This window comes from Podarcis filfolensis (assembly GCF_964270895.1).
Source record: "Podarcis filfolensis genome assembly, chromosome: 5".
Taxonomy (NCBI): Eukaryota; Metazoa; Chordata; class Lepidosauria; order Squamata; family Lacertidae; genus Podarcis; species Podarcis filfolensis.
The window spans coordinates 12,218,647-12,243,171 of NC_139608.1; the positions used below are offsets into that span (position 1 = coordinate 12,218,647).

The 24,525-nt window shown below is 43.1% G+C and overlaps 1 protein-coding gene across 5 annotated transcripts in view; it reads right to left on the reverse strand.

The window, feature by feature from the left end:
* The window catches only part of NAALADL2 (N-acetylated alpha-linked acidic dipeptidase like 2), a 607,172-nt gene that overhangs the window by 24,821 nt on the left and 557,826 nt on the right, over positions 1-24,525 (reverse strand). For all 5 annotated transcript variants that reach the window (XM_083613236.1, XM_083613237.1, XM_083613238.1 and 2 more), the window contains 2 exons: positions 19,838-19,931; positions 11,988-12,186 (listed from right to left, as the gene is read on the reverse strand). In XM_083613236.1, the coding sequence (XP_083469362.1) occupies positions 11,988-12,186; positions 19,838-19,931 (293 nt within the window). The remainder of the gene's footprint in view (positions 1-11,987; positions 12,187-19,837; positions 19,932-24,525) is intronic.

A 24,525-nucleotide genomic window follows, 5' to 3' on the forward strand; every position in this document is an offset into this window, starting at 1 on the left:
CTTCTCCTGCATCGTTGGGGAGCCTTACCTCCACTCTTGGCTCCGATGGCAGTTCCCTGACAGGTGGTATTCAACTAAAGAGTTATGCTAGTGCAACAGCTTAGCTTTGCAATGTGAATCCCAGCTCTCTCCCACCCCACTCCTGCCTAAATCTGCTCTGTGGGTTCCCCCAACCCTCTGGAGAAGATGGGGGGGCACAGGGGGGCATGCTGGGTGAGGAGGAGGTGGGGAATTTGCACTTCACATCTAAAAGTCATTGCACCAGCATAACGCCTGAGCTGAATACCACCCAGTGTTCAAATCATGAGAGGCAGTGGTATTGCTCCATTCTTTTAGTTGTTTTATATGTGGAATTGTCTTTTATGTATGGATTTTTCTTTATATGTGTTCACATATAGAAAAGCTTCAAAACCAACCCTCACTGGGTCACTGCTGCTTTCTGATGTTCTCCCCCCACCCCTGAGATTTTTATTAAAGTTTTCGCAATACAATAAAATTGTATCTAGAACCAATGAAGTCAGAAATATCCAACAAGAAAGAAAGAAAGAACAAAAGAAAGGGAAGGGAAGGGAAGAAATGAAAGAGAGGAGAAAAACAACAGAAATAATAACACACAAACATATAAATCCCTCTATTCTAATTATACCCTAATATTCAATCGATCTAATGCTCAGATTTGCAGAAAATTGGCATTGTGAATAAGTAGCAAGGCGAGGAAAACTCATGGAGAGACAAAACTGGTTTAATTCTCTTTCACATGTCGTTTCATTAAAAATTTGTGGTTCACAAAGAAAGAAGCTGTTTTCACATAAGCATAACGTTTGCCATGAAGAAACTGTTGAGCTTCATTATGGACCTTTCCCTCTCATTCGCCCTCAGCATCTTTTCTGGGTACAAAACCTCTGGGTCATTTCAACTAGGTTATGCTCAATTTCTTCCTTCCTAGGATTTATTAGGCAAGGGCATGATTCAGCATGATTAGTGATAATGAGGAAAGATCAAAACCACAGCAGGAATTTGTAAGAGCATTATCAGATTAGCCGATATTACTCGGGGACTCTGCGCTGAATTTGTTTCTTTGAAGAGCGATGAATATTAAAGTGTAGAACCGAACAGAGTTTTAAATACCAGCGCATCGAAATGGCTGTGTTTATGCCCAGCCTCTAGCAACAGGTGGTTGTTCCCAAACAGAGAATTGAGAGCTGCATCCTATAATCAGGGGTCACCAACGTGGTGCCTGGGGGCACACAGATGCCCACAAATGCCACTTTTTGGTAGCCACAGGGTTTCCTCTTCACCCCTCCATTCACTGAAACTAGGCTTGGTGGGGGGGGAACTATTCTGTTGTAGCCAATAGACTAGCTTGCAGTGTGTGCTTGGTTGTTGGGTTCACAGGGTCCTACTGAGAGCTTCTTGGCTTTACATGTGTGCCTAGAGGCCCCCAAAGGGTAGCCACCCCTATACAGGGGAAAGACAAGATGCATGCAAATAGCTTAAGGTTACCAGATTTTTTACAAAGAATCCGGGGACACTTTTTTTTTGAAAAGTGAAAAAAAAAGTTATTAAAAGCAATATATTTTTTAAAAAATTAAGAAGTAATATCTTCTCTGCTGTGGTCTCCTCTGTCACGTGGCCTTTCTCTGGGCCCAGGCCTTCTCTCTTGAAGCGCTAGCCACCGTGGAGTAGGCTCGGGTGCTCTTTCCTACCTTTTTTCCTCAGCGGTGGCAGCGGCGCACCAAGTTTGGGGCTCCCCTCTTTTTTCTCCTTTCTCTTTCTCTCTCTTCCTTCTCCGTCTCCTTCTCCTCCTTCTCCCTGTGTTGGCTCTGGGGTTTTCCTGGTTTTCCTGGCCCCAGAGCACCACTGGGCAGTCAGCTGGGAGCTCTCGCTCCCGGCTCGATTTGGGTCACGGTGGGGTCAGCGGTTCCCTCCGTTGACGCGGCGGGCGTCCCTGCTTCCCCTTCGGCAGTGGCAGCAGCAGCAGTCTCAGTAGCCCAGAGCCAGCCTGGTAGAGCAGTTGGCTCTGGCTGGCTTCAGGAGCTGCTCGCTGCCATGGCGCCCGCCATTATGCCTCGCCAGAAGTCCCCATATGATGTGTCTTTTGCCGTTGAACCAATCGCGCAACATTAATTCCCTACTAATAAATCTACAACACATAAAATATAAATCCAGGGACATTCCTGGGACAGATTTTGTCCGGGGGCAGATTTGTAAATTCAGGGACTGTAACCAGGGAACGGGGACGTCTGGTAACCATAAACTAGCTATCACTCAGTCATGAGTACAGACAAATGCTTAAGTAAGTTTCTAAAGCTGAACATTATTCGAGCAAGGAGTTGTGAAATACAGATAGAACCCACCCCTCCTTTCTTACAGATATTTAAGGTATCATGCAATTCCCACTTGCCTGGGAGTAAGATCCACTCAACTCAATGAATTCTCTAGCCATGCAAAAGCCTCTACTGACCCTGTTGTACTCATATGCAGGGATGTTATTTTTATTATTATTATTAGGCCATTAGGTCTGCAGTCTCCAGCTGCAAGGGGGCCTCAGATTACAACAATTGTTAATTTATTTTGCGATCTGCTAAGTTTTGCCAGAGGAACATAGGTGGCACTGTGGTCTAAACCACTGAGCCCCTTGGGCTTGCTGATCAGAAGGTCGGTGGTTCGAATCCCCACGACAGGGTGAGCTCCCGTTGCTCGGTCCCAGCTCCTGCCAACCTAGCAGTTCGAAAGCACGCCAAAAAGTGCAAGTAGATAAATAGGTACCGCTCTGGCGGGAAGGTAAATGGCGTTTCCGTGCGCTGCTCTGGTTTCGCCAGAAACAGCTTAGTCATGCTGGCCACATGACCTGGAAGCTGTATGCCTGCAAAGCGAGATAAACACCGCAACCCCAGAGTCGTCTGCGACTGGACTTAATTGTCAGGGCTCCTTTACCTTTACCTTTTTAAAGTTTCACCCCTTCTTTTATGCAAGCCAGACCAAAATGTGACTTACCCGCTAAGATAGCATTGGTTAAATTAAAAATAAGTCTCACTCTGTTTTTTAATGTCTGTTTTGATGTGTTGTCATTTTAATTCTTATTACGGCTAAGGGCCTGAAAAGCCCTGCCCCTCACTGTGTAAGGTTTGAATGCTGAAGATCACTAAGATTCATTCTCTTGTTGGCATGGCTGGAAAGCAACAGAGAATGTATTAAGGCAAACGCTGAGTTACAGGAGAAAAGGCCTTCTGTATTATTATTATTTTGGTTGCATGCTTGATTTATATCCTGTCCTCCTCTGCATCTTAATGGATCCAAGGCAGGTCCCATTACCTTAAGAGTTGCAGAAGGATAGAGTGTTCTGGCAGGTACACATCAGCATGACAAGAGGCAGCTGTTTTACATTCCCTGTTCTATTAAATGCTACCATGGAAATTTAAAGGCACAGGGGCTCAGGTCTCTGTCTTTCTTTGTACCTTTAAGGAAGGGGCAGGGAAACAGGACAGGCAAGGACATCCCCTGTCATGCAGTTGTTTTAGTTGGGACTTAGGGGGACAGAAGAAGGCAAAAGTGGTGCAGCAAGACTTATGTTAACTTTATGTCTGCTTAATTTACAAGGGTTTGCTTTGTGCCAGCTTCTTGTGCATGGGATTGTTTCCTTACTGTTGTTCCCAGGCATTGTGTGTGTGTGTGTGTGTGTGTGTGTGTGTGTGTGACATGGACCACTTATAAACACCATCTCCAACTCCTCAAAAGATTCCATCAACGGTGTCTCCGAAAATTTTTACCTATCACTTGGGAAGACAGGTGAACTAATATCAGTGTACTGGAAGAAGCAAAGATCACCAGTGTCAAGATTCTTCAACATCAACTTCGTTGGACTGGTCATGTTGTGCGGATGCCTGATGATTGTCTTCCAAAGCAACTACTCTATTCTGAACTTAAAAATGGAAAGCGTAATGCTGGTGGTCAACAAAAGAGGTTTAAAGGCTGTCTCAAGGCAAATCTAAAAAAATGTAGTATAAACACTGACAACTGGGAAACACTGGCCTGCAAGCGCTCCAGTTGGAGAACAGCCTTTACCAAAGGTGTCATGGGCTTTGAAGACACTCAAACTCAGGACACAAGGGAGAAACGTGCTAGGAGGAAGGCACGCTTGGCAAATCCACACCATGATCAACTCCCGCCCGGAAACCAATGTCCCCACTGTGGAAGGATGTGTGGATCCAGCATTGGCTTCCACAATCACTTACGGACTCATTGTTAAAACCAGGTTTATGGAAGACAATATTACTCGGCTACAAGTGATCATCAGAGAAGAAGAAGTGTGTGTGTAAGATGGCGACTGCCACAGAGAAACTGGTGGAGAACATTTAAAGAAATTCTGCTAAGTGTCCTAATTGTAGGATGATAAGGAAAAGAGAAATATCTGAAACAGTCGGGTGAGGGCATTTTTTTCTGAATAATGTCAATTTAGCTTTAGGAGATGTGATGGCAACTGCCCTTAAACCTAGGAGGTCAGTTTGCACTTTGTAAAATTGTTGCACTTTCATGTCACAACACAGAAAGAACATCCAGTGCACATTAAAACATTAAAACAATAACAACACTTTTGTTTTTCGTTTTTCACACATGGGGTTTGTAGGTAATATTTTAGTCACAGAACACAATGTGCCAAATTCCATGAAAAACAGGAGCATTAACGCTACATTTTTGCAGCCTGGAGCTGCAAAAGCTGTTGAAAATGTACACTGAAGCCACAATGGTGGTTTAAAGTAAAGCAATAATGTGTGCAACTGTACCTATTGCTTCTCAGTTCCTTATTAAGTCAAATGTCACGAGTTTCAGGCATAATTCATGGTGTTAGTATGAAATTATCATGCCCACCCAGTTACCCAAATGTCTTAGTCTCTACATACCAGGAGTAGCCAACATGGTGTGCGTCAGGTGTTGCCGGACCACAATTTTCATCATTTTAACCAGCACAGTCAATGATCAAGGACTATGGGAGCTATAATCCAGCAACATCTGGAGGGCACCACATTAACCTCACAGTTGGATTACTGCAATGTGCACTTTGTGGGGCTACCCTTGAGGTTGGTCTAGTGGCTGCAGTTGGTGCAGAATGTGACAGTTAGGTTGACTGTGGGAGCAAACGTCTGCCAGCATAAAACACCTTCCTTTCAGAATTTGCACTGGCTGCCTATCTGCCACTTGGCCAAATTCAAGGTGATGGTACTAACGTATAAGACCATATACAACTCAGGACCAGGTTACTTGAGAGACTGCCTTATCCCTTATAAACCCAGTCTGTCACTATGTTCTGCAGGAGAACTTCTCCTTCAAGTTCCAAATGTTTCAGGATTCCACGCTGCCCCTACTCTGTGGAATACTATTCTTGTTGAGATACGACACGTGTCTGCTATTAGCACTTTCTAGAAACTTGTTCCGAAAGGCTACCTCCATCGGCTGATTTTGTCTCTGCCATAGGTGCCTGTTTTGTTTTATTTTGAATTGTTTTTCTTCTTTTTAAATTGTGCATCACTTTAAGAAGCTTGTGAAAGGAGAATAATATGTGACTACTAACAAATGAATCGTAATCATCAACCACCCATACTACATACCTTAGGATGAAATTCTGCACACATCTACCTGAGTGTAAGTTGCCTTTAAGTCAATGAAGCTTACATTTGAGTAGACATATGCAGACATTACCTTGCCAACAAAGGTCCGTATAGTAAAAGCTATGGTTTTCCCAGTAGTGATGTATGGAAGTGAAAGCTGGACCATAAAGAAGGCTGATCACCGAAGAATTGATGCTTTTGAATTATGGTGCTGGAGGAGACTCTTGAGAGTCCCATGGACTGCAAGAAGATCAAACCTATCCATTCTGAAGGAAGTCAGCCCTGAGTGTTCACTGGAAGGACAGATCGTGAAGCTGAGGTTTCAAGACTTTGGCCACCTCATGAGAAGAGAAGACTCCCTGGAAAAGACCCTGATGTTGGGAAAGATGGAGGGCACAAGGAGAAGGGGATGACAGAGGACGAGATGGTTGGATAGTTTTCTCGAAGCTACCAGCATGAGTTTGACCAAACTGCGTGAGACAGTGGAAGACAGAAGTGCCTAGCGTGCTCTGGTCCATGGGGTCACGAAGAGTCGGACACAGCTAAACGACTAAACAACAACAACAACAGAACACTGTTAACATATCTTTAAATCTTCCAGAGGGAAGAAGATGTTCACCCTTCTACCCATTTCTTTCAGTTCATTTGGCTGCCTCCATATCCCACCTGCCACGCAGCACACCTGAGTAGTGCTGAGTATGGATGGAGTTGGAAGTATTGGGGATATGGCCTTTCCTCAGACTTGGGAGTCCATCAAATGTTTGACTTGCCACTTGCAGCCAGCCTAGAATGGGACTGATCAACAGCCACATCATAATTGCCAGGATCAAGGATTACAATGCAACATCAAACAGGATAGTTTAGGAATGCAGTGATGGCACCAGAGGAAAGAATGTAAGGCCAAATGGTTGGGATTGAGGTGACATGTTTTTCCTTATTTTGCTAATGCACTTCTCTTCTCCTTAATTCACAGACCAAGCATTCTTTTCAGAGTATGCCAGGTCACCTTGTCTCCAGGCAAAGAAACAGTGTCAACCCACAGAAAACACACACTTTGTGGAATAAACAGGATCAGGTAAGAAACGTGGCCAAGAATTCTTGGAAGCTCCAGTCTGCCAATATGCCAGTGAAAACAGCTAATAAGACTTGGATTCATATAAGGGGAAGGTAGACCTCAGAAGAACATCCATGCGAAAAAAGTTGGAAATTCATGAGAACATAACAACAACAACAACATGCACAAAAGGCTGGATGAAACTCACGCCTACCTGAAGCAAGCAAACGAAACAAGTTCCATCAGAGATATTCAGCCCGTAAGTCAGGCCTGTGCAGACACCATTGCAACTGACTTTTGGAAGAGTAGAGGTTCTGTTAATTGATTTTATATTGCTCTAAAGCTTTTATTGGAACAATGCTTTTGTTGTCACTTTGATTTTAAATGCGATGCATTGTGCCCTGGGATCACTTGTTTAAGAAAGAGTGGTTGAATAATGCAATAAATAAATAAAATAGGAATAGGGTGGATTTGAATGTTTCCAGCTAAACTTTTCTCCTGTTACATTCTTAGGAGATGTAAAGGCACAATGGCCAAGAGCAGGGGGAAATGTTGGGAAATGTTGATTGTAATTTGGAATACAACATAAACTTATTCTCTCTCTCTCTCTTTATATATATATATGGGGTGAAATTCTGGTGCCTTCCTGTTGCACTGTCTTTTTAAATTATTATCAGCAGCAAAATACAGTAGCAAACAGAGGCTCTTCTATATTTACGTATTCAATAATTAGCTTAAGATTCCTGTATTGGTTAAACTCCGGTGAACAAGTTAACTTTTATTTTCTGACAGAATTATACACTCAGTTTAACAGAGGCATGAAAGAGAACTCAAGAAGTTCTAAAACTCCTTCTCAATTGCTTCAGAAGCCCCCATTTTTCCCCATTTCCCCAGAGTCCTACTTAGTTTTGCTTAAAGGGACAGTACAGTAAATACAGACATGAGATGTAACAATCACACATCAGCAACGGAGGAGTGAAATGCTAACAAGTAACATATTTCCTAACTGAATTAGAGATTTTTGGGGGGACGGGACGGGATGAGAAACCGAAACTGGCAGATTCCTCTGCCCGTTACCTAGACTCAGGTTGATTCCCTCAGTAAGAATTAGGTCTCTTGAACTCTCTCCACACTGTGGTCCCTTGTGCTGACTGCCTGATACTGCTATTGACTTCCAGCATTTATGGCTTATTAGCCAGATTTCAATGAGTCACTTTGGCACCAAGACATTTCAAACTAGACTAAGGTAAAAGTTTGTCCACAGAGCTTGTTTGTTTGTCCTCCGTTTGCCCACAGAGCTTTCTGGGTCATGTGGCCAGCATGACTAAACCGCTTCTGGTGCAACGGGACACCATGACGGAAACCAGAAAGCACAGAAACACCATTTACCTTCCCGCCATCGTGGTACCTATTTATCTAATTGCACTGGTGTGCTTTCGAACTGCTAGGTTGGCATGAGCTGGGACCAAGTAACTGGAGCTCTGCATGGGAGTACTGCATGGGAGTACTCTTTTACCTCACAACCAGATTGATTCATCTCAACTTTACAATGACCGAGGGCCTGTTTGGAATAATCACATTGGCTACACAATTGACATACCAGTGGAGCAATGTTGATTTGAGAAGTAAATATTGCAGGAGCCATGTGGGAGCCAACCATATGGAAGTATCTTCTGGATACTTGGAAGGGTTGTCACTGGTCCTGTATAATACAGGATTGTCCTGTATTTCAATATAAAACAATATAAATTGCTACATCCTGTACTGATACAATTTGTCCTGTATTTGAGGTCTTCTCCCTCCCCCCCTCTCTCTCTGGCAAGTTAGGGGTCCTCTCCAAATGCATGTGTTTGAAAGGGTGCATGAAAGGTCATATATTTAAGCTCTGGGTAGCCAAGCACATATTTACAAATTCATGTGTATGTGTGTGCAAGTGTGCATGTGTGCCAAATTCAGAGGGGCCATTCTGTTAGCCTGGATTAGATTGTAATGGATTGCTCTGAAGTCACTTCAGCACCAGATGAAAAAAAATTCCAGAACAAAAGTGATAACCCTAAATTGTGAACCTTTCTTGGGCATGGCCCAGAGGCTCCAGCTGGTGCAGCTAGACCACTGATGGAGACAGACTATGGCCAGCATATAATTCTAGTGCATGGGCTGCTTATACACTACCAAACCAGGTTCAGGTTTCTTGTATTAATTTACAAGGCCCTTAACAATTTGGGTCTAAGATACCCTCAAGACCACCTAACTCCTTATCTCCCTGCCCAATCACTAAGTATTCAGGGGAGTCGCTGTTAGTGGTTCCACATGGCTCAGATGCACAGCCCATATCCACCACAAACTGGGGTGCCCAATTGTGGGCCCAATTTTATGAACCTTCCTTCCGGTCAAGGTCAAACATGCCCTGACCTTCCTACTGAACCTCCGTCACCAGCAGGCATTTTAATTGTACTTCAATTTTATAGTTTTAACAGATTTTTTTTTTTTTTTGGTATTTTATCTTTGTAAACCATTTAGAGACTACTGTAGTTAAGCAGCGTATAAACCGTTTAGCCAAATAAATAATTCCAGTGAATTAGCCAAAGGAAGACGAAATAATGTCTTCTGGTCATCACTGATGGAGCAAATCCAGCATTGCACCAAACCAAATCTTCCTTCTTTCTCAAATAGATTTGCCGTCTGAACTAAAAGTGGCAGTTCCATGATGCTGGAAACAGATGATGGCGACTAGGCTTGCTGGTGGTGATTGAGAAACAATGCCTACACTTTTGTCAAGCACTGTGACTGAACTGGAGAACATAAGTCCCAATGAATATACAGGAAGCAATCCTCATCCCCCACCCCCCACCCCGGAGAATATGTGCTTTATTATGGGCACATATTCTTCCTTCAGAAGGCAGTAAATTACAGTATTTATGGAATCTTAATTATCTAAACACAGTTGGAGCCTGAAGGTCAAGGCTGCAAACTGCATCCTAAATTTCTGTTTACAGATGAAGTCGAGTATTTATTGCAGCACTGTTTGTGCTGCTATAGTTAAAGGTCTGCCAGCGTTTCCATTATAAACCACTATTTCAGAGGTTTATAACTCACTCGTAAATCTCTACTTCAGGCTGAAACACAGTGCAAAACAAGGTCTCTACTGTGGAGAGAGATTTCTCTCCCCCACCCCCACCAATTCTTCCTTGTTTGCTTTACCAAAATTGTTTTGTTTGTTTTTTAAAAAAGGTAAACCCCAATCTGAAATATACAAAATGCACTGCCAACTCTTATTAGACTCAACAGATCACACGTTTTGTGCAAATAGAAATGCAGGGCTATTTGGTAAGTTTTCAGAATTACAAGAGAAATAAAACGAAGGGTGTTTTCTCCCATAAATACTTTATGGCCTCTGAAATTATTAATGAAATGATTTTTTATATATATACACAGGGTTTTTCATGATTGTTCATACCACATCATCTCCATAGTTCTTACAACTGGGAAAGGTATATCAGTATCATTATTCCCATGATCAGTATTGTGTACATACTGGTGTTCAGAAACAAAACCCCCAATGGCTTCTCTAAGACATACATAGTTTGTGGCTGTGGATCTGAATCTCGTTGTTATGCACATGCTGTTAAGGCCAGAATACAGATGACTCAGAAGATCTATAGTTGAATTGTTCCACATTGTATATACATTTAAAACATCTTAAAAACAGTTGCTGCAAAGGGTTTAAAATAGACTGGGGCAGTGACTCTGGCGGAAAGCTAGTTTAATCCACACAGCATTGACATCCCTGGTGCTGTTTTTATCCCTATTGGGGAAAACAAGGCACCTCTCCATTACATCATGCCCAGGCGGCTGCTATTAAGAGTGACCCATTATACAGCATTTCAAATTAATAAACTCTTTGGTATGTTTTACATGTTCCTGCTATGTCTGCCATAGAGATATCAGGTGATTGACAGCTGGCCAGTGCTACAGTGGGTGGACGAGATAATTATCTGGACCCATTTATTCACCCCTGGTTCTAGGCTCATTGTTGGAAAAATAAAAATGACAGCCAGGTGAAGGCACTGCCTGGGAGTACAACTCCCCACCTATACAATCCCCCCACTTCTTGAAAGGCAAAAAAGAAGCAAGTCGGTATTTAATCTGGCACGACATATTTATAGAACTATTTATTCCTAAGTAATGGTGATTCACCACAATAGCAAAATGGATCTGCTAAGAAATAGGAGCATACACACACAAAATGAAGATATGTAAATGTATATGTGTGCTTTTTTAACCATAGGTAAAGGTAAAGGACCCCTGACAGTTAAGTCCAGTCACAGATGACTCTGGGGTTGTGGCGCTCATCTCGCTTTACAGGCCAAGGGAGCTGGTGTTTGTTTGCAGACAGTTTTCCGGGTCATGTGGCCAGCATGACTAAGCTGCTTCTAGTGCAACGGAACACTGAAACTAGAGCAGTGGACGGAAACGCCATTTACCTTCCTGCCAGTGTGGTACCTATTTATCTACTTGCAATTTTTGGTGTGCTTTCGAACTGCTAGGTTGACAGGAGCTGGGACCGAGCAACGGGAGCTCACCCCATCGTGGGGATTCGAACCGCCGACCTTCTGATCAGCAAACCCAAGAGGCTCAGTGGTTTAGACCCCAACGCCACCTGCGTCCCTTATGGTTTTTAACCATACAATGGCCAAATGCCCATAATACACACACACTTTGTTAATTTGTATTTGTATCCTGCCTTTCCACCTAATGCTGCTCAAAGTGTCTAACAAAGGTAAAATACAAAACCATGTCCTACATATGAGTTGCCTATGTGTATCTGCTGAGGCAAAGCTGGTGGGGACAATAAAGTGAACATAAGACAATCCTGCAAGCTGGAGTAGCACCTGCAGTAGCACCTGCAGTTCCCAGAAGAATATTGTATCCAAGAGCAGAGGGAAAACACAGTTGTGATGACAAGTAGTATCTATTGACTATTTGGTTAAATCCATCAAGAGAAGCCTTATGTTGCTCCAAAAGACTGTCATGAAGCCTTGGGTTTCTTTAGTGGAGTATATCTGCTCAGCACTGATGCCGCGACAGAAATGTTACAAATTGCATTCTAATCACACCTCTTCCCATGACACGACTTTAATTTCAATTTCATTCCCCCGCCATTTTTTTTTCCCTGAAAGGATTATTCTTGCTTAGGAAAATGTGAAAAATAGGCTTTTATCTTGCCTTCTCGCTGAGATACACAAGCATGGCAAGGCAGCTCTGAAAGCCAAAACAAACAAGATTACCATAGCGGTGGGTGCAAATGAGTGGAGAGAATCTTTTACCTGTAAAATCCCGGAGGGACCTGTGGAACTAAGAAGTTCCTCTCGAGGCTTTGTAAGACGTCGTTCAGCATTCTTACTCGGGTGGGAGCTCTCTCCTTTGGGTCGTTCGCTGGACGCATCTCATCCGACTGGAACAACTGGGCACTCTCCCTCAGGGCGTTGGCCATTGTCAGCAAGCGGTCAAGATTCAGATGTTCATCTGAGAGCAGTAAGAGAAACACACTATGGGTAAAAATGTGTTGAGGCTGACCGGCAGATCCACGTGCTCACTTGTGGTAGAACACACTTCTGAGTCACACTTAACCACTTGGCTCTGACTGGTGGGCCTTTGGGGTTGCAGTTTATTTATTCCAAATATTTACATGCTGCTTAATGCCTAGTCTTTAAGCAGTGTGCAATAAGATTCCAAATTCAGATAATTGCTTAAAATTAACCATGAAGTCAGAAAAAACCTTACTTGCTGCTGAAATGAAAAGGTCTTGGCCAAGCACCAGAAACTCAACACAGAGGGGACTGTCTCCTGGTGGCTATAAGCCATGCATCTAAGCCCTGGGATGCCACCAGAAATGACTCCTCAGTGATAGGCCAGGGCAGTGTTATAAGGAATCAGGCAGTCTTTAAGGTATCCTAGACTCAAGTTGTTAAGTGCCTTGTAAATTAACATGAATCAGACGTCTGCCTACTGTTGGGTTAAAGGGCAGTTACCCCTTCCCTTCCCAGTGATAAACTAGGTGTGAAACATTTTACTCATACCATAGCTACCCCTGTTTCACTCTAGCAAGCGAGGCAGCTTGAGTACATGAATGCTTCAGGGCAGAAGCATAATTTACAAGCGTTAAAAATCCACTGGTGCCCATTATGGAAAGCAATTGGTTACGCAGAGAAATGTTACTGCATTCAATCCAAGTCTGGAGAATAAATATCCATCCGGCATAACATGACTTTGAATAAAATCCAGTTACATGCAGCCTGTGCAATGAAAAACCTGCCGTATAATTCAGCAATCAGCGGTATGCATCTCCCAAGTTCCCTTTTTCTGGTGCCTCCAATTGTATTTATTTAACAACTTAAAATAACCAGATGAGATCATTCATCCTGATTCAAGCTGGGGAGGGTTGCATAACGAATTGGAAATGCAGGATAATAAAAGTGTTGCTGTTTCCCCTTGAGTGAGATAACATTTGTAATTTTCCCTCCTTAGGAGTGGTGTCGAAAGATGTTTAAGATAAAACTCGCAAGCACTTCCGAATAGCACAGCCTACCAGTTGCAACCACTGTGTTTATCCAAGGGATAAATCACACGTGTCGCTGTCACTTCAAGGCAGCCATGTCCAGTATGATATGATAATAGGAATGCAACTGCATTTAAAATAATACTATTTATATCCGGAGGTGAACATAGCCGTAGGCTTGCTAACGTCTGAAAGCCACTACTCAAGAACAATTCATATAGCTAGATTGCTAAGCGACTAGACCGATATTCTGGTATGCAAACCATAAATTTAAGGACAATCCTGGAAAAGGGAAATTTAAAAAATTCTATATTCTGGTCAGCTGCCAATTTGATGCCAGACTAAGTTCAGTGACTTGGTCCTGGTGCACAAAGCCATAGGCAGCTTGAGATGAGGACACCTGAATAATCATTTCACCCACCTGAATAATCATTTCACCTGAATAATCATTTTCACCCACTAAGATGCTCCACTGTCCACCGTGTGGTACAGGAGATGAACTCCTACAGGTACCACCTCATTGGGAAGCCCATTCTGCAATACATAGGAATCAAGCATTTAGCATGGCTAAGGCTGCCATATGCCCGGAATTTCCCAGATATTCAGCCAGGATTCAGCCGTCGGAAACAGCACCTGGGCAGAAAACCACTTAGATGTGGCAACCCATATCAGAAGTGTAGATTTTGGTGAATTTCCTTAAAAATAGCTCAAAAACTTTGGCCAAAAAACCTGTTGTGTTTGGATTTTCACTTTTTGAAATATGACAACCCTAAGCATGGCAGCATGCACCTTTTGATACATATCAGATAGGTGCCATCTTTGTTGTCTTTTCAGGAGCAATTAAGGACCATCTTTTCCCAAAGAGTCTTTCAACTGGTGGTCATTATCCTAGTCTGTATTTGCAATGGGCTTGGGGTTGTTGTTATACATGATTTTTTTATTGTTGTTAATTAACGATTGATTAACAGAGGGTTAGTATTTTCAGTGTCCTGCCCCATGTCTAGGGCCTGCCCAAGACATTTTGTTCCCTGAGGTGAAGGGCAAGATGGTGCCTTCTCCTCCCCATTCCATTTACAAAGAGGAGCAGGTAGTGCTGTGGTCTAAACCACTGAGCCTTTTGGGCTTGCTGATCGGAAGGATGGCGGTTCAAATCCCTGCAACAGGGTGAACTCCCATTGCTCTGTCCCAGCTTCTGCCAACCTAGCAGTTCAAAAGCACACCAGTGCAAGTAGATAAATAGGTACTGCTGCGGCGGGAAGGTAAACGGTGTTTCTATAAGCTCTGGCACTCGTCACGGTGTCCCACTATGCCAGAAGCAGTTTAGTCATGCTGGCCACATGACCCGGAAAGCTGTCTGTGGACAAACACCAGCTCCCTCAGCCTGAAAGCAAGATGAGTGCCGCAACCCCACAGTCGCCTTTGACTGGACTTAATCTTTTACCTATTACCTTATTCCATTTTCAGAATCTGAACAGTGGAGCTGACTCTTCCTTCCACAGAGGTGACAGGACAACATCCTCCACCATTCTGGAAGGCAGTAAGTGGGTTTGTGGGGGGCACAGAGCAGGGCTATTTTAGGAGACTGTTTGCAGCAGGTGGGGTACTGCAGCCCCAAATGTCTATCACCTGAGGAAGCTGTCTCACACATCCTAATGGTCCCCCACACACCATTTGCCATTGCTGTTTGATACGATACGCATTGCAAATTCAACACAGAATTCATTGCTTTAAAAACAACAACACGAAATCGCCTCAATACTGAAATGCTTCAGAAGTTCAGAGCAAAATAAATAAATAAATAAAGGCATCCATGAAAGCCAATTAACAAAACATTGTCTTGGGTGTTGAATTTAGGTGCAGGAACTGTTTAAACATTAATACCCAACATCCTGAGAAATTAGGTGGGTGGGTGGCTGGTTCTAGACTTGCTTGTAGGGATGAGCAAATCAGTCTATTTTTGGTCTTTCTCAGTTTCACATTTTTCAAATATTAAATTCTGTCCTCTGCATTTCCAATTCTGTCTGCAAATTCATTTCAAAAAGTCCTTGGACAGTCCACCAGCATTTTGCTACAAATATCTCCCGATAACCACATTTTTGTATGTGACTTCTTCCTAACATGAACATTTTTTCAAAGCAATTTTTCTGACTGTGATGCAATTTTCACCAATAAATGCATTTTAGGCCCACTTTGACCTAGTATATACATTTTTGTACATGTTACTTGGCTGGAGAACCGCACCGTAAAATTCAAAATAGAGCTAATTAGGAAGGATGGCTGTAATTGGTTAACATGTTGTTTCAGAAAGTTTAGATTAGATAGACCTGCCTTTAGAGGTGAACTGAATCCCTATCTGTTGCTGGAAGACAGGGAGCTATTCCTTTGCAGATTGGTTGTAGCTCAGCAGTAGAGCGCATGATTTGAATGCAAAATATCCCACATTCAATTCCTTACATCTCTAGGAAAGGATAGGAAAAAATTTCTTTCTGAGACCTCTGGAAAGCTGCTTCCAGTCAGTGTAGGCAATTCACTGACTCCATATCAGGCAATTTCATATATCCCATGGAACTCATGTTCATAAATTCCACCGGAGGAAGAAGAAGAAGAAGAGTTTGGATTTGATATCCTGCTTTATCACTACCCGAAGGAGTTTCAAAGCGGCTAACATTCTCCTTTCCCTTCCTCCCTCACAACAAATACTCTGTGAGGTGAGTGAGGCTGAGAGACTTCAGAGAAGTGTGACTGGCCCAAGGTCACCCAGCAGCTGCATGTGGAGGAGCGGAGACGTGAACCCGTTTCACCAGATTACGAGACTACCGCTCTTAACCACTACACCACACTGGCTCTCTGGAGGAGGGAGATGCACGATTCAGTCTTGGGTTTGGGATAGAGACACAACATCCCATGCAGGAAATCACTGTCATTAAAAAGTACCTGCCAAGCAGCTGTATTTTTTTTAAAGTATACAACAGGGCTTGTTGATTTAATCTGGCATTTTCCTTAGCTTTGGTTAATTCATTAGTTTCAGTCACTTCACTTCAAGGAAAGGAGGATTATTTTCATGGCACTAATACTAGTAAGATAAGCTTTCTCATTTCTGTTAACTTTGCAATTTTGTTTAATGAAATTCCCCGCAGCTCCTCTGTCTCTAAGATCAGTTTCATTACACTGTCCACTTCTTTGTCTGATCTCATAAAGCTCAGGTTTGTAAAGTTGTCACGAGGGTTCGCTGCCCTTGCATTTATGCAGCCCAAGGCATACATTTATTGCAGCTACTGGATTAGTCAGGTTTCAAGGTGGAAACCGTAGGGCAGGGGTGGGGAACGTTTCTGAGCCCAAGGGCCACCTTCCTTCCTGGGGAACCTCCTGGGGGCCGCACGCCCATAGCGGGTGGAGCCTGTTACGAAAAAGGAGCAATGCTGCTGAGTGCTCCAGATGGCTGGAAAGCCAAACAGGATGTTGATGTTTTGGGACTGTACCGTGGGAACAAGGGACAGTCTATTATGTGCACTGAGCACCGGATGTTAGCTCAGAGTGCCACATGACCCTGTACTGGAAGTACATGGGAGGAGTTATTCTCTCTCTGCTATTGCTGTAAAGAGGGTGCAGACATGTTTCCTCTGCACTGCTGGAAAGACAGAAATAAAGGCATGTAAACACATTTCTGTCTGTCTCTTTCCCCTCCCTGGGGATGGCAGGGAAGAGGGGAGGAGTGGTTGTGTTCTCCTCACGTTCGTGAGGAGGATCGGCCGATAGAGACCTCGCCTTGTCTTGCCGGGAGTCGCTGACGGGGGAGGTCAACAAGGAAATCAAGCCGGGCACCTGGAGAGTGGCCAATTCCTCTGACTGATATGGCTTTGAAGATTCCAACAGAGCCAAGGGGGCAATAGATAATAGAATCATAGAGTTGGAAGGCACCCTGAGGATCATCTAGTCCAACCCCCTGCAATGCAGGAATATGCAGCTGTCCCACACGGGGATTGAACCTGCAACCCTGTGACTCTTACCTTTGTACAGCAGGCTGCATTCTAGCCATGCACAAGTCAGAGGTCTCTACTCTCACTCCTGCACACAGACATCTTTCCACTGTCCATCCAGGCAAGTTAGAGGCATTGTCCCAGTTCAAGGATAGCTCAGTTGGTAGAGTGTAAGACCTTAATTTGAGGCTTCTGGGTTCAAGCCCCATGTTGGGCGAAAGATTCCTGCATTACAGGGGGGTGGACTAGATGATGCTAATGGTCCCTTCCAACCCTACAGTTCTATGATTCCAGCTAGGCAAAAGCAATTCAGGAAGTTGTGAAGCAGGCCTGGAGAGAGGGTGTGGCCTGTTAGTATTATTTGGTAGTATTGGGGAGAAGGTGTGGCTCAGAGAGAGTCCCAGGGAACAGATAGAGAGGCCTGGGGGTGGTTGCATTTGGCCACCATGCTTGAGATTCCTGCTCTAGGGGCAAGGTTGACTCTCCCCAACACTGAAGGAGCAAAGCTGCTGCACATATTGTAGGTGCCAACGGCCAGCTGTGTTATTTCCTACAGCCTGGGTCTCTCTATTTGCCTTCCTGGAGGCGGAACTGTCTTCTTTTTTCCCCTCCCTCTCATCCAAACACACAGATCAAGGTCATTCATTTCTAACACAGAGCTTTCAAGAACCGGCTGATAAATCAACTCGAGCAACTTATTCGGCATTAAATTATCCCGCTTCCTAGTGGCTGCAAGGAGAGAGGCAAGCCGGAGTGATCTGCTGCCAACGTGAACTGAGGCAATAAATAAGCAAGATGGCCAGTCTTCAAACCAAAGAGCCATGGGCGTTCAGTGCTCTTTCTCCTCTCCCTTTTCTCCATTTGTGGTTGCCCTACAAGGAGCTGGGGAGAAATACCCTCACAGTTTGGCCCTAAAATGGTATTTATCCTTGATTGTGCTTTAAATACTGGTCACTGGTGTGACTTCTATTAAAAATTATACACAATTCTATTGTGTTGTCTCAACACAATGTAAGATCCACTAACGTCACTGGAACTTATTCCTAAGTAAATGTGTAGCATTTATTATTATATAGTTTATAGTTTAGAAATTATTTATTGTAACTGTTGAGTGGATTCCTGTTTAATTTTTATATGGTGATATTATTATTTTATACTATCCTAATGATTGTTGAATGTTACTTTTTTGATGTAGGTTGCTTATTTTAAAGCTGGGGAGGGCGGGATACAAATAATTTATTATTATTATTATTATTATTATTATTATTATTATTATTATTATTATTGCAAGTTTGGTCATAGTTGTTTTTCCATGTGCGCTCCTAAGATGCCTGCTCCAAATTCATAGAATCACGAATTTACAGGCTATATGCCAGTCTTTAATACAATTCACTTATCTTATTATGTCTATTTTCTGCTTCTTTTTCCATGCAGTCATTGCTTGGTCTTCACATGTTGGGAACCTCTTCCTGCCTTTAAAAAGGAGAAGTTTCCCTTTTTTAAGGATAAGAAGAGGGCTTCACAGTCCTCTGTTTTTTTCTGATCCCCAGGCTGGGCTAAGAAGAAATATTCCTCTTCCTCTACACCAGCATTGCCCCAGGAAGCTAAAACTCCACTTCTCTCTCTCTCTCTCTCTCTCTCTCTCTCTCTCTCTCTCTCTCTCTCTCTGTGTGTGTGTGTGTGTGTGTGTGTGAGAGAGAGAGAGAGAGAGCACCTGCTGCTGAGTCTGCTCCTCACCTTCTGCTGGCATATAGCTCCTGAAGAAGTAGCCAGCCCTCAATGTGGTCCCCGGGCCAGAAAATATAGCCATTCCTGATGCATAGGACTGCTCAGTGCCAGATTTATGTATAAGCTAAACAAGCTATAGATTAGGGCCCCACCCTCGGGGGGGGGCAAAGAAATTAAAGTGGGGAAAACCTGGATGTACATTTCCAAAATATAAGATAAAAAACAAATGCAATAAAGCCTACATACAGCAACAGTGTTTTGTGTTGTGCAGGCTCCTATGATGTAAGTAATGGGCCCCACCTTCTAGCCTGCTCCCTAAAATATCACTGGTTTGCTCATTTCTAAATATAGGGTGCCTACATTCTGCATGGACGTTTTGCACGACAACATGTGCAAATGGCTTTAGATACCTATTAGGTCCATAAATTAGCATATAGCATATATTCAACACAAATATATATACACATATATTCAATAAATGTTGACAAAGGACAGCTGGACATATAAAGGGCCCCATTACCTTCAGTAGCTTAGGGCCTCATCAAACCTAAATCTGGCCCTGGGACTGCTGCTGTAATTTATAACACACAAATGCCTACACACTTTTTTCTTTATTGGCTTACATGTTATACCCCACTTTTCTTGCAACATGGAGGCAAAGGACCCTACATGGGATTCCTCAAGCAGTCACCCACCTAGACACTGATCACTCCCAGACCTGCTGAGCAGCAGTCAAGTTCCTTCAGACCATATGCTGGGTATGCATACAACACAACCAAAAATTTGGTCCAATGAAATAGGCACGTACTGTTTGTTTACAGTGATGAAGAGCAAATGCTCACCATCAAAAAGCAAAGGGATAAAAAAAAAAAAAGACATTCACCAAGAGTCCTTGGACCATGCAACAAATTACCTCTAAAGCTCTTCTGAACTTCTAATGCAATATCCAGGGCATTAAAGGGCAGTACTGGGTTGTTGGCAATTTGCAAAATTACTTCGCCTGTCAGCTGGAAGGAAAAAAGAAAAGAGAGGGGGAAAAACAAATAAATGGAGATCAAATAAATTTTAACACATTTTATGCCTAATAAAAAATGTCTATTCCATACCGGTCTCTACAGCCACAGCAGGCGCTGTAACTCGCTAATGGTTTGACTTCACATCCAAAGTTGCATTCTTTCATTGTCTTTCAAAACAGACAGATGCCAACAGTATTATACCTAAGCACAGTATTCTGATCCATAGTTCACCATATGTTTCAATGCACACAATCAGGCCTCTTGCGCAAGCAGTCTTCTCCATTCATTTCAATGGCAGAAGTGGCATGGTATGAGCAAAATCATGTGTGTTTCACATAACCCCCTCTCTATCAAAATGAGCATCTTGATTTATAAGATCTCTTACCTGCCCTTCACCATAAAGTTCAGGATCTGGCTAAAACAATATATTATGAAATCATAAACACGGACAAAACTGTTCCAACCGAAACAGAGTAGTATATATTTGACAGGAGAGACAGATCCCACAAAACAAAATACAGTCATACCTCAGGTTACAGGTTGCGCATTTTCAGGTTGTGCACTGCGCCAAACCCGGAAGTACCAGAACAAGTTACTTCCGGGTTTTGGCACACACACATGCACAGAAGCACTAAATTGCACTTTGCGCATGCACAGAAGAGCCGAATCGCAGCCCATGCGTGCGCAGACACGTCACACGGAGCACAACCCAAGTGTCCACTGTACCTTACCTGCCAAAGAGCAAGGAACATTTGCATCTTCAGAATATGGCAAAAGATGTACACACACAGTGGTATGTGGAGGAAGTTCCACAATTTATGGGCTGTCATTCTTTTTTGAACTTCTGAGGCCCCTATGCAGATCTTGACATCCCAGAGCACAGCAGATTACTCATGTTCACAGAGAATAATTGGATCAGGGGGAATGTCTGATTTAGAACACTGGCCTTCAACTTGACCAGTTCCAGGATCCACCATTAATTCCAGCCTGATATATAGTATCACTTTCAGTGTTCTCACATATCATTTTTTTTCAACCTAAACTATTTGCCTTTACTTACTGCCATTAGGGCTGTCAACCGTATGAAGGGTTTGCCCTTGATTAATGTTCTGTCTTTTCACCGACTAATCAATTAACTTTAAATGCATTTTGCATATTACCCAAAGGCACTGCAAGGTAAGATATTTCACCACTTAATAAACAAAAGCTCCACCACCCAAGAATAGAAAGAATGGGCAGCATTAACATATGAATGTGCTTTTTATTATTATTCCATATTACATTAATACATTGGAACTACAAAATAAAGAATATTGCATTAATAGTTGCTCTCACTGATTACAATGGGCTTCTGCCAATTCATCAACCTCATGTAGTTGACTAATCTATCAACAAACTGATTCCACACAAACATCTGCCTTTCTTTTTCTCTTACCTTCCTTCTCTCATTCTTTCTTTCAACAATATAGCTGCTACATCCTTTACAGGCTGCGGCTTCTAAAGGAAGCCCCACATATGAGGTTCAGGCACCAGGTTTAAAAATCAGGGAAGGTTGCCCAGGCCTTTTAAACTTGACTCCTTATTTTATTAACTCCTGATTTGGGTTTGGTTTTTTTTTGTATTTTATAACATACTGTGTTTAGGGTTATCTGCTTTAGGGTTCGGTTTTAATTCTCAGGTGTGCTACTTTTGACATTATATAGAAACCGACATTGCTTCATGAAGATAAGCTGCCTTGAAAAGTCTCTTATGGCACAGTCTTCTACCAGTCTACTCTGAAGAAAACCCTGTTGAGTTCAATGAGGCTTACTCATTGCTGTTTGCTCCGATTTAGTGGTAAAGAGCAGGTTTGTGTGAGGAAAACTCCAGTGGGGGGGGAATAAAATAAAATAAAGCTTAAAAGTGCAACCCATGCACTTTTTACAGAGCAAACAGCAACCCGCATAAAACCCAAACTGCTGTTTGTTGCACTTCAGCTTTAAAGAGCAGGAACTCACTCATGGGGAAAGATCTGGGGCAAATTTGGAACTTTAAAGTGCAGACCTTTGCTTGGCCATAGCCTCATGTCAGTGATTTGAAGGCCACCTGAGGGGATAGGAGGCCTGCCTGTGGATTGGCTAATAGTAGGCAGGCCTGGGCATTCCCCAGGGGGCGGGACTTCCCGGCTGATGACATTGCTTGGTTCCGCCCCTCAGTTTTCCTTGCCTGGCTCAACTAGCAGTTAGGCTTTGGCTAGAGGGGAGGTTGTAGCCTTTGCCTGCTCCTCCAGATGTTTTGGGACTACAACTCCCATCATCCCTAGCTAACAGGACCAGTGGTCAGGGATGATGGGAAATGTCTCAACTATATGCCTGGTTAAGGGTATACTCTTAAGGGGATCTGTGAGGTATTGCATCTGTCCCATGCCCCGGTGGGGGCTAGGGCCGTAGAACTCCTCCAGCGGAGACCCTTCAGGGGGTACCCCTATTTGATGTAGGTCATAGGGTCCCCCATTGTGTGGTTTACCCTTAAATACACTCCCAGCAGACAGTAAATGGCTTCACCCAATGCCTATGCCTAAACCTCATATCTGTAACCATTAAAGCTGTGGCCTGTTTGAACCCCAAAACTCTATATGCTGTTGTCTGGTCTGGTTATTTCATTATGTAGCGAGCGACTGGGTCGCGGGGCCTTGGCATGCAAATTACTCTGTACTATCTGATATTTGAGAAAGAACAATTGTTGACACCCAGAAAAGATGTTGTTGGAATATTATCGAACATCTAGGATTTCTGGAGACAGGGGAAAGGGGAGGGGGAGAGATATGCCAGCAGGATATCTTAAAAGCCTGCAAAGAAATTTGGGGCAAGACACATCCACAGTACATGGAGACAGAGAGCACACTATAGATCAGCTTGAAACCCACTTCCAAGCAGGGGCAAGATCTGAAGCTGTAAGGATTTCTACCTAAAGGGGAGAAAATGCCAGGGAGGCTGCTGAGAAAAAGAGCTGTCATCTTCTGTGAAGGAAGAGCAAGGAGGTGAAAGGAAGCTCTGCAGAAGAACAAAGTTAATGATATCCCAAGGGACCAAGAAAGAAACTGGAAAGTTAGATCAGCATTTTTTAAAAAACGATGGGTGGGGGGTAGCTAGGGATGGAAGAAGATATTTTTCTGTTCCAGATTGTATCTATTGCATGCAGCACTTTTCCTGTTCCACTGCAGTTCACCTTCTGCCCAAAGCCACGTCATTCATCTCTCTGTCCAATGTGGCAAAATTATGTCCCTTGAATAATTTGCATATTTTATTATTTAAATCACACCAGTTACATTGCCATTGTGTTATTCCACCTCATGCGTTTCAATGCAAAAGGAAACACAATGCAAATTGGTTGGGGGGGGGAGACACAATTTATCATTTGCAGACTGAAAAGGACAGCAGCAGCAAATACTGATCATAGTTGTAGGATCGATTTCCATTACAGACAATAGATGAATAAGTGAACACAGTCAATTTCTTTCCCCATGTTTTCGTAGGAATTCCCCAACATGCCTGGGTGCCAAATCCCACATCCCAATGCTTAGCACACCTAGTGAAGACTTAACAATACATTTTTCCAGCAACTGGATCAAAATACTGGCTGTTCCTCAGAATAATCCCCTTTTATCAAACTAAGTTGAAAAAATGAAACTTACCAACTGATAACTTGCTAGATAAATGTATTTACATTATATTCCCCTCTCAAGAGCTCGAGGTAGTATGCATCAAGCAGTCTCTTCTGTACAATGTAGAAATTGGGCCTTTAGGGTTGCCATATTTCAAGAAGTAAAAATCCGGACAGTTGTTGATCCCCAAAACTTGTTGAGCTTCTTTCGCAGGATCGCCCATCTGCGCCAGATCCCGTTACAAAGCCAGAGCCCTGCCATTTGCCCCCAAGCCCGAACCAAAACCGCCGGCGCACAAAAAACAAAACGAAACAAAACAAGGAGCTGTCCACACCTATACCAGAGCCCCTACAGAGCCTGGGCCGCTGCTCCCGAGCCCAAACTTGAACCTTAGCCACCCACACAAATTTTTTTATAACCCCCCCCAGATATATAGATATAGATGATATAGATATAGATATAGATATAGATATAGATATAGATATAGATATAGATATAGATATAGATATAGATATAGATATAGATATCAGACTGGTGCCATCTCTACTGCCTTTCTGGTGCTTATTGAAGACCTTCCTTTTTCAACAAGTCTTTTATCACAGTCCGAATCTGTACAGGATTTAAATTTGCTTTGTTTTTAATATTTGAAATTGTTCTATATACATTATCATTGCCGATGTTTTTATTAGGTAAACTGCTTTGAGATGGACTGAGAGGAGATATGATAGCCATCTTCAAATATCTCAACGTTTGTCACATGGAAGAGGGAGCGAGCTTGCTTCCACTTGCTCCGCAGGCTAGGACCTGAACCAATGGCTTCAAGTTGCAAGAAAGGAGATTCCAACTAAACATCAGGAAGAACTTTCTGGCAGTAAGAGCTCTTTGACAGTAGAACGGTCTTCCTCTGGAGGTTGTGGACTCCCCTTCCTTGGGTGGCCATCT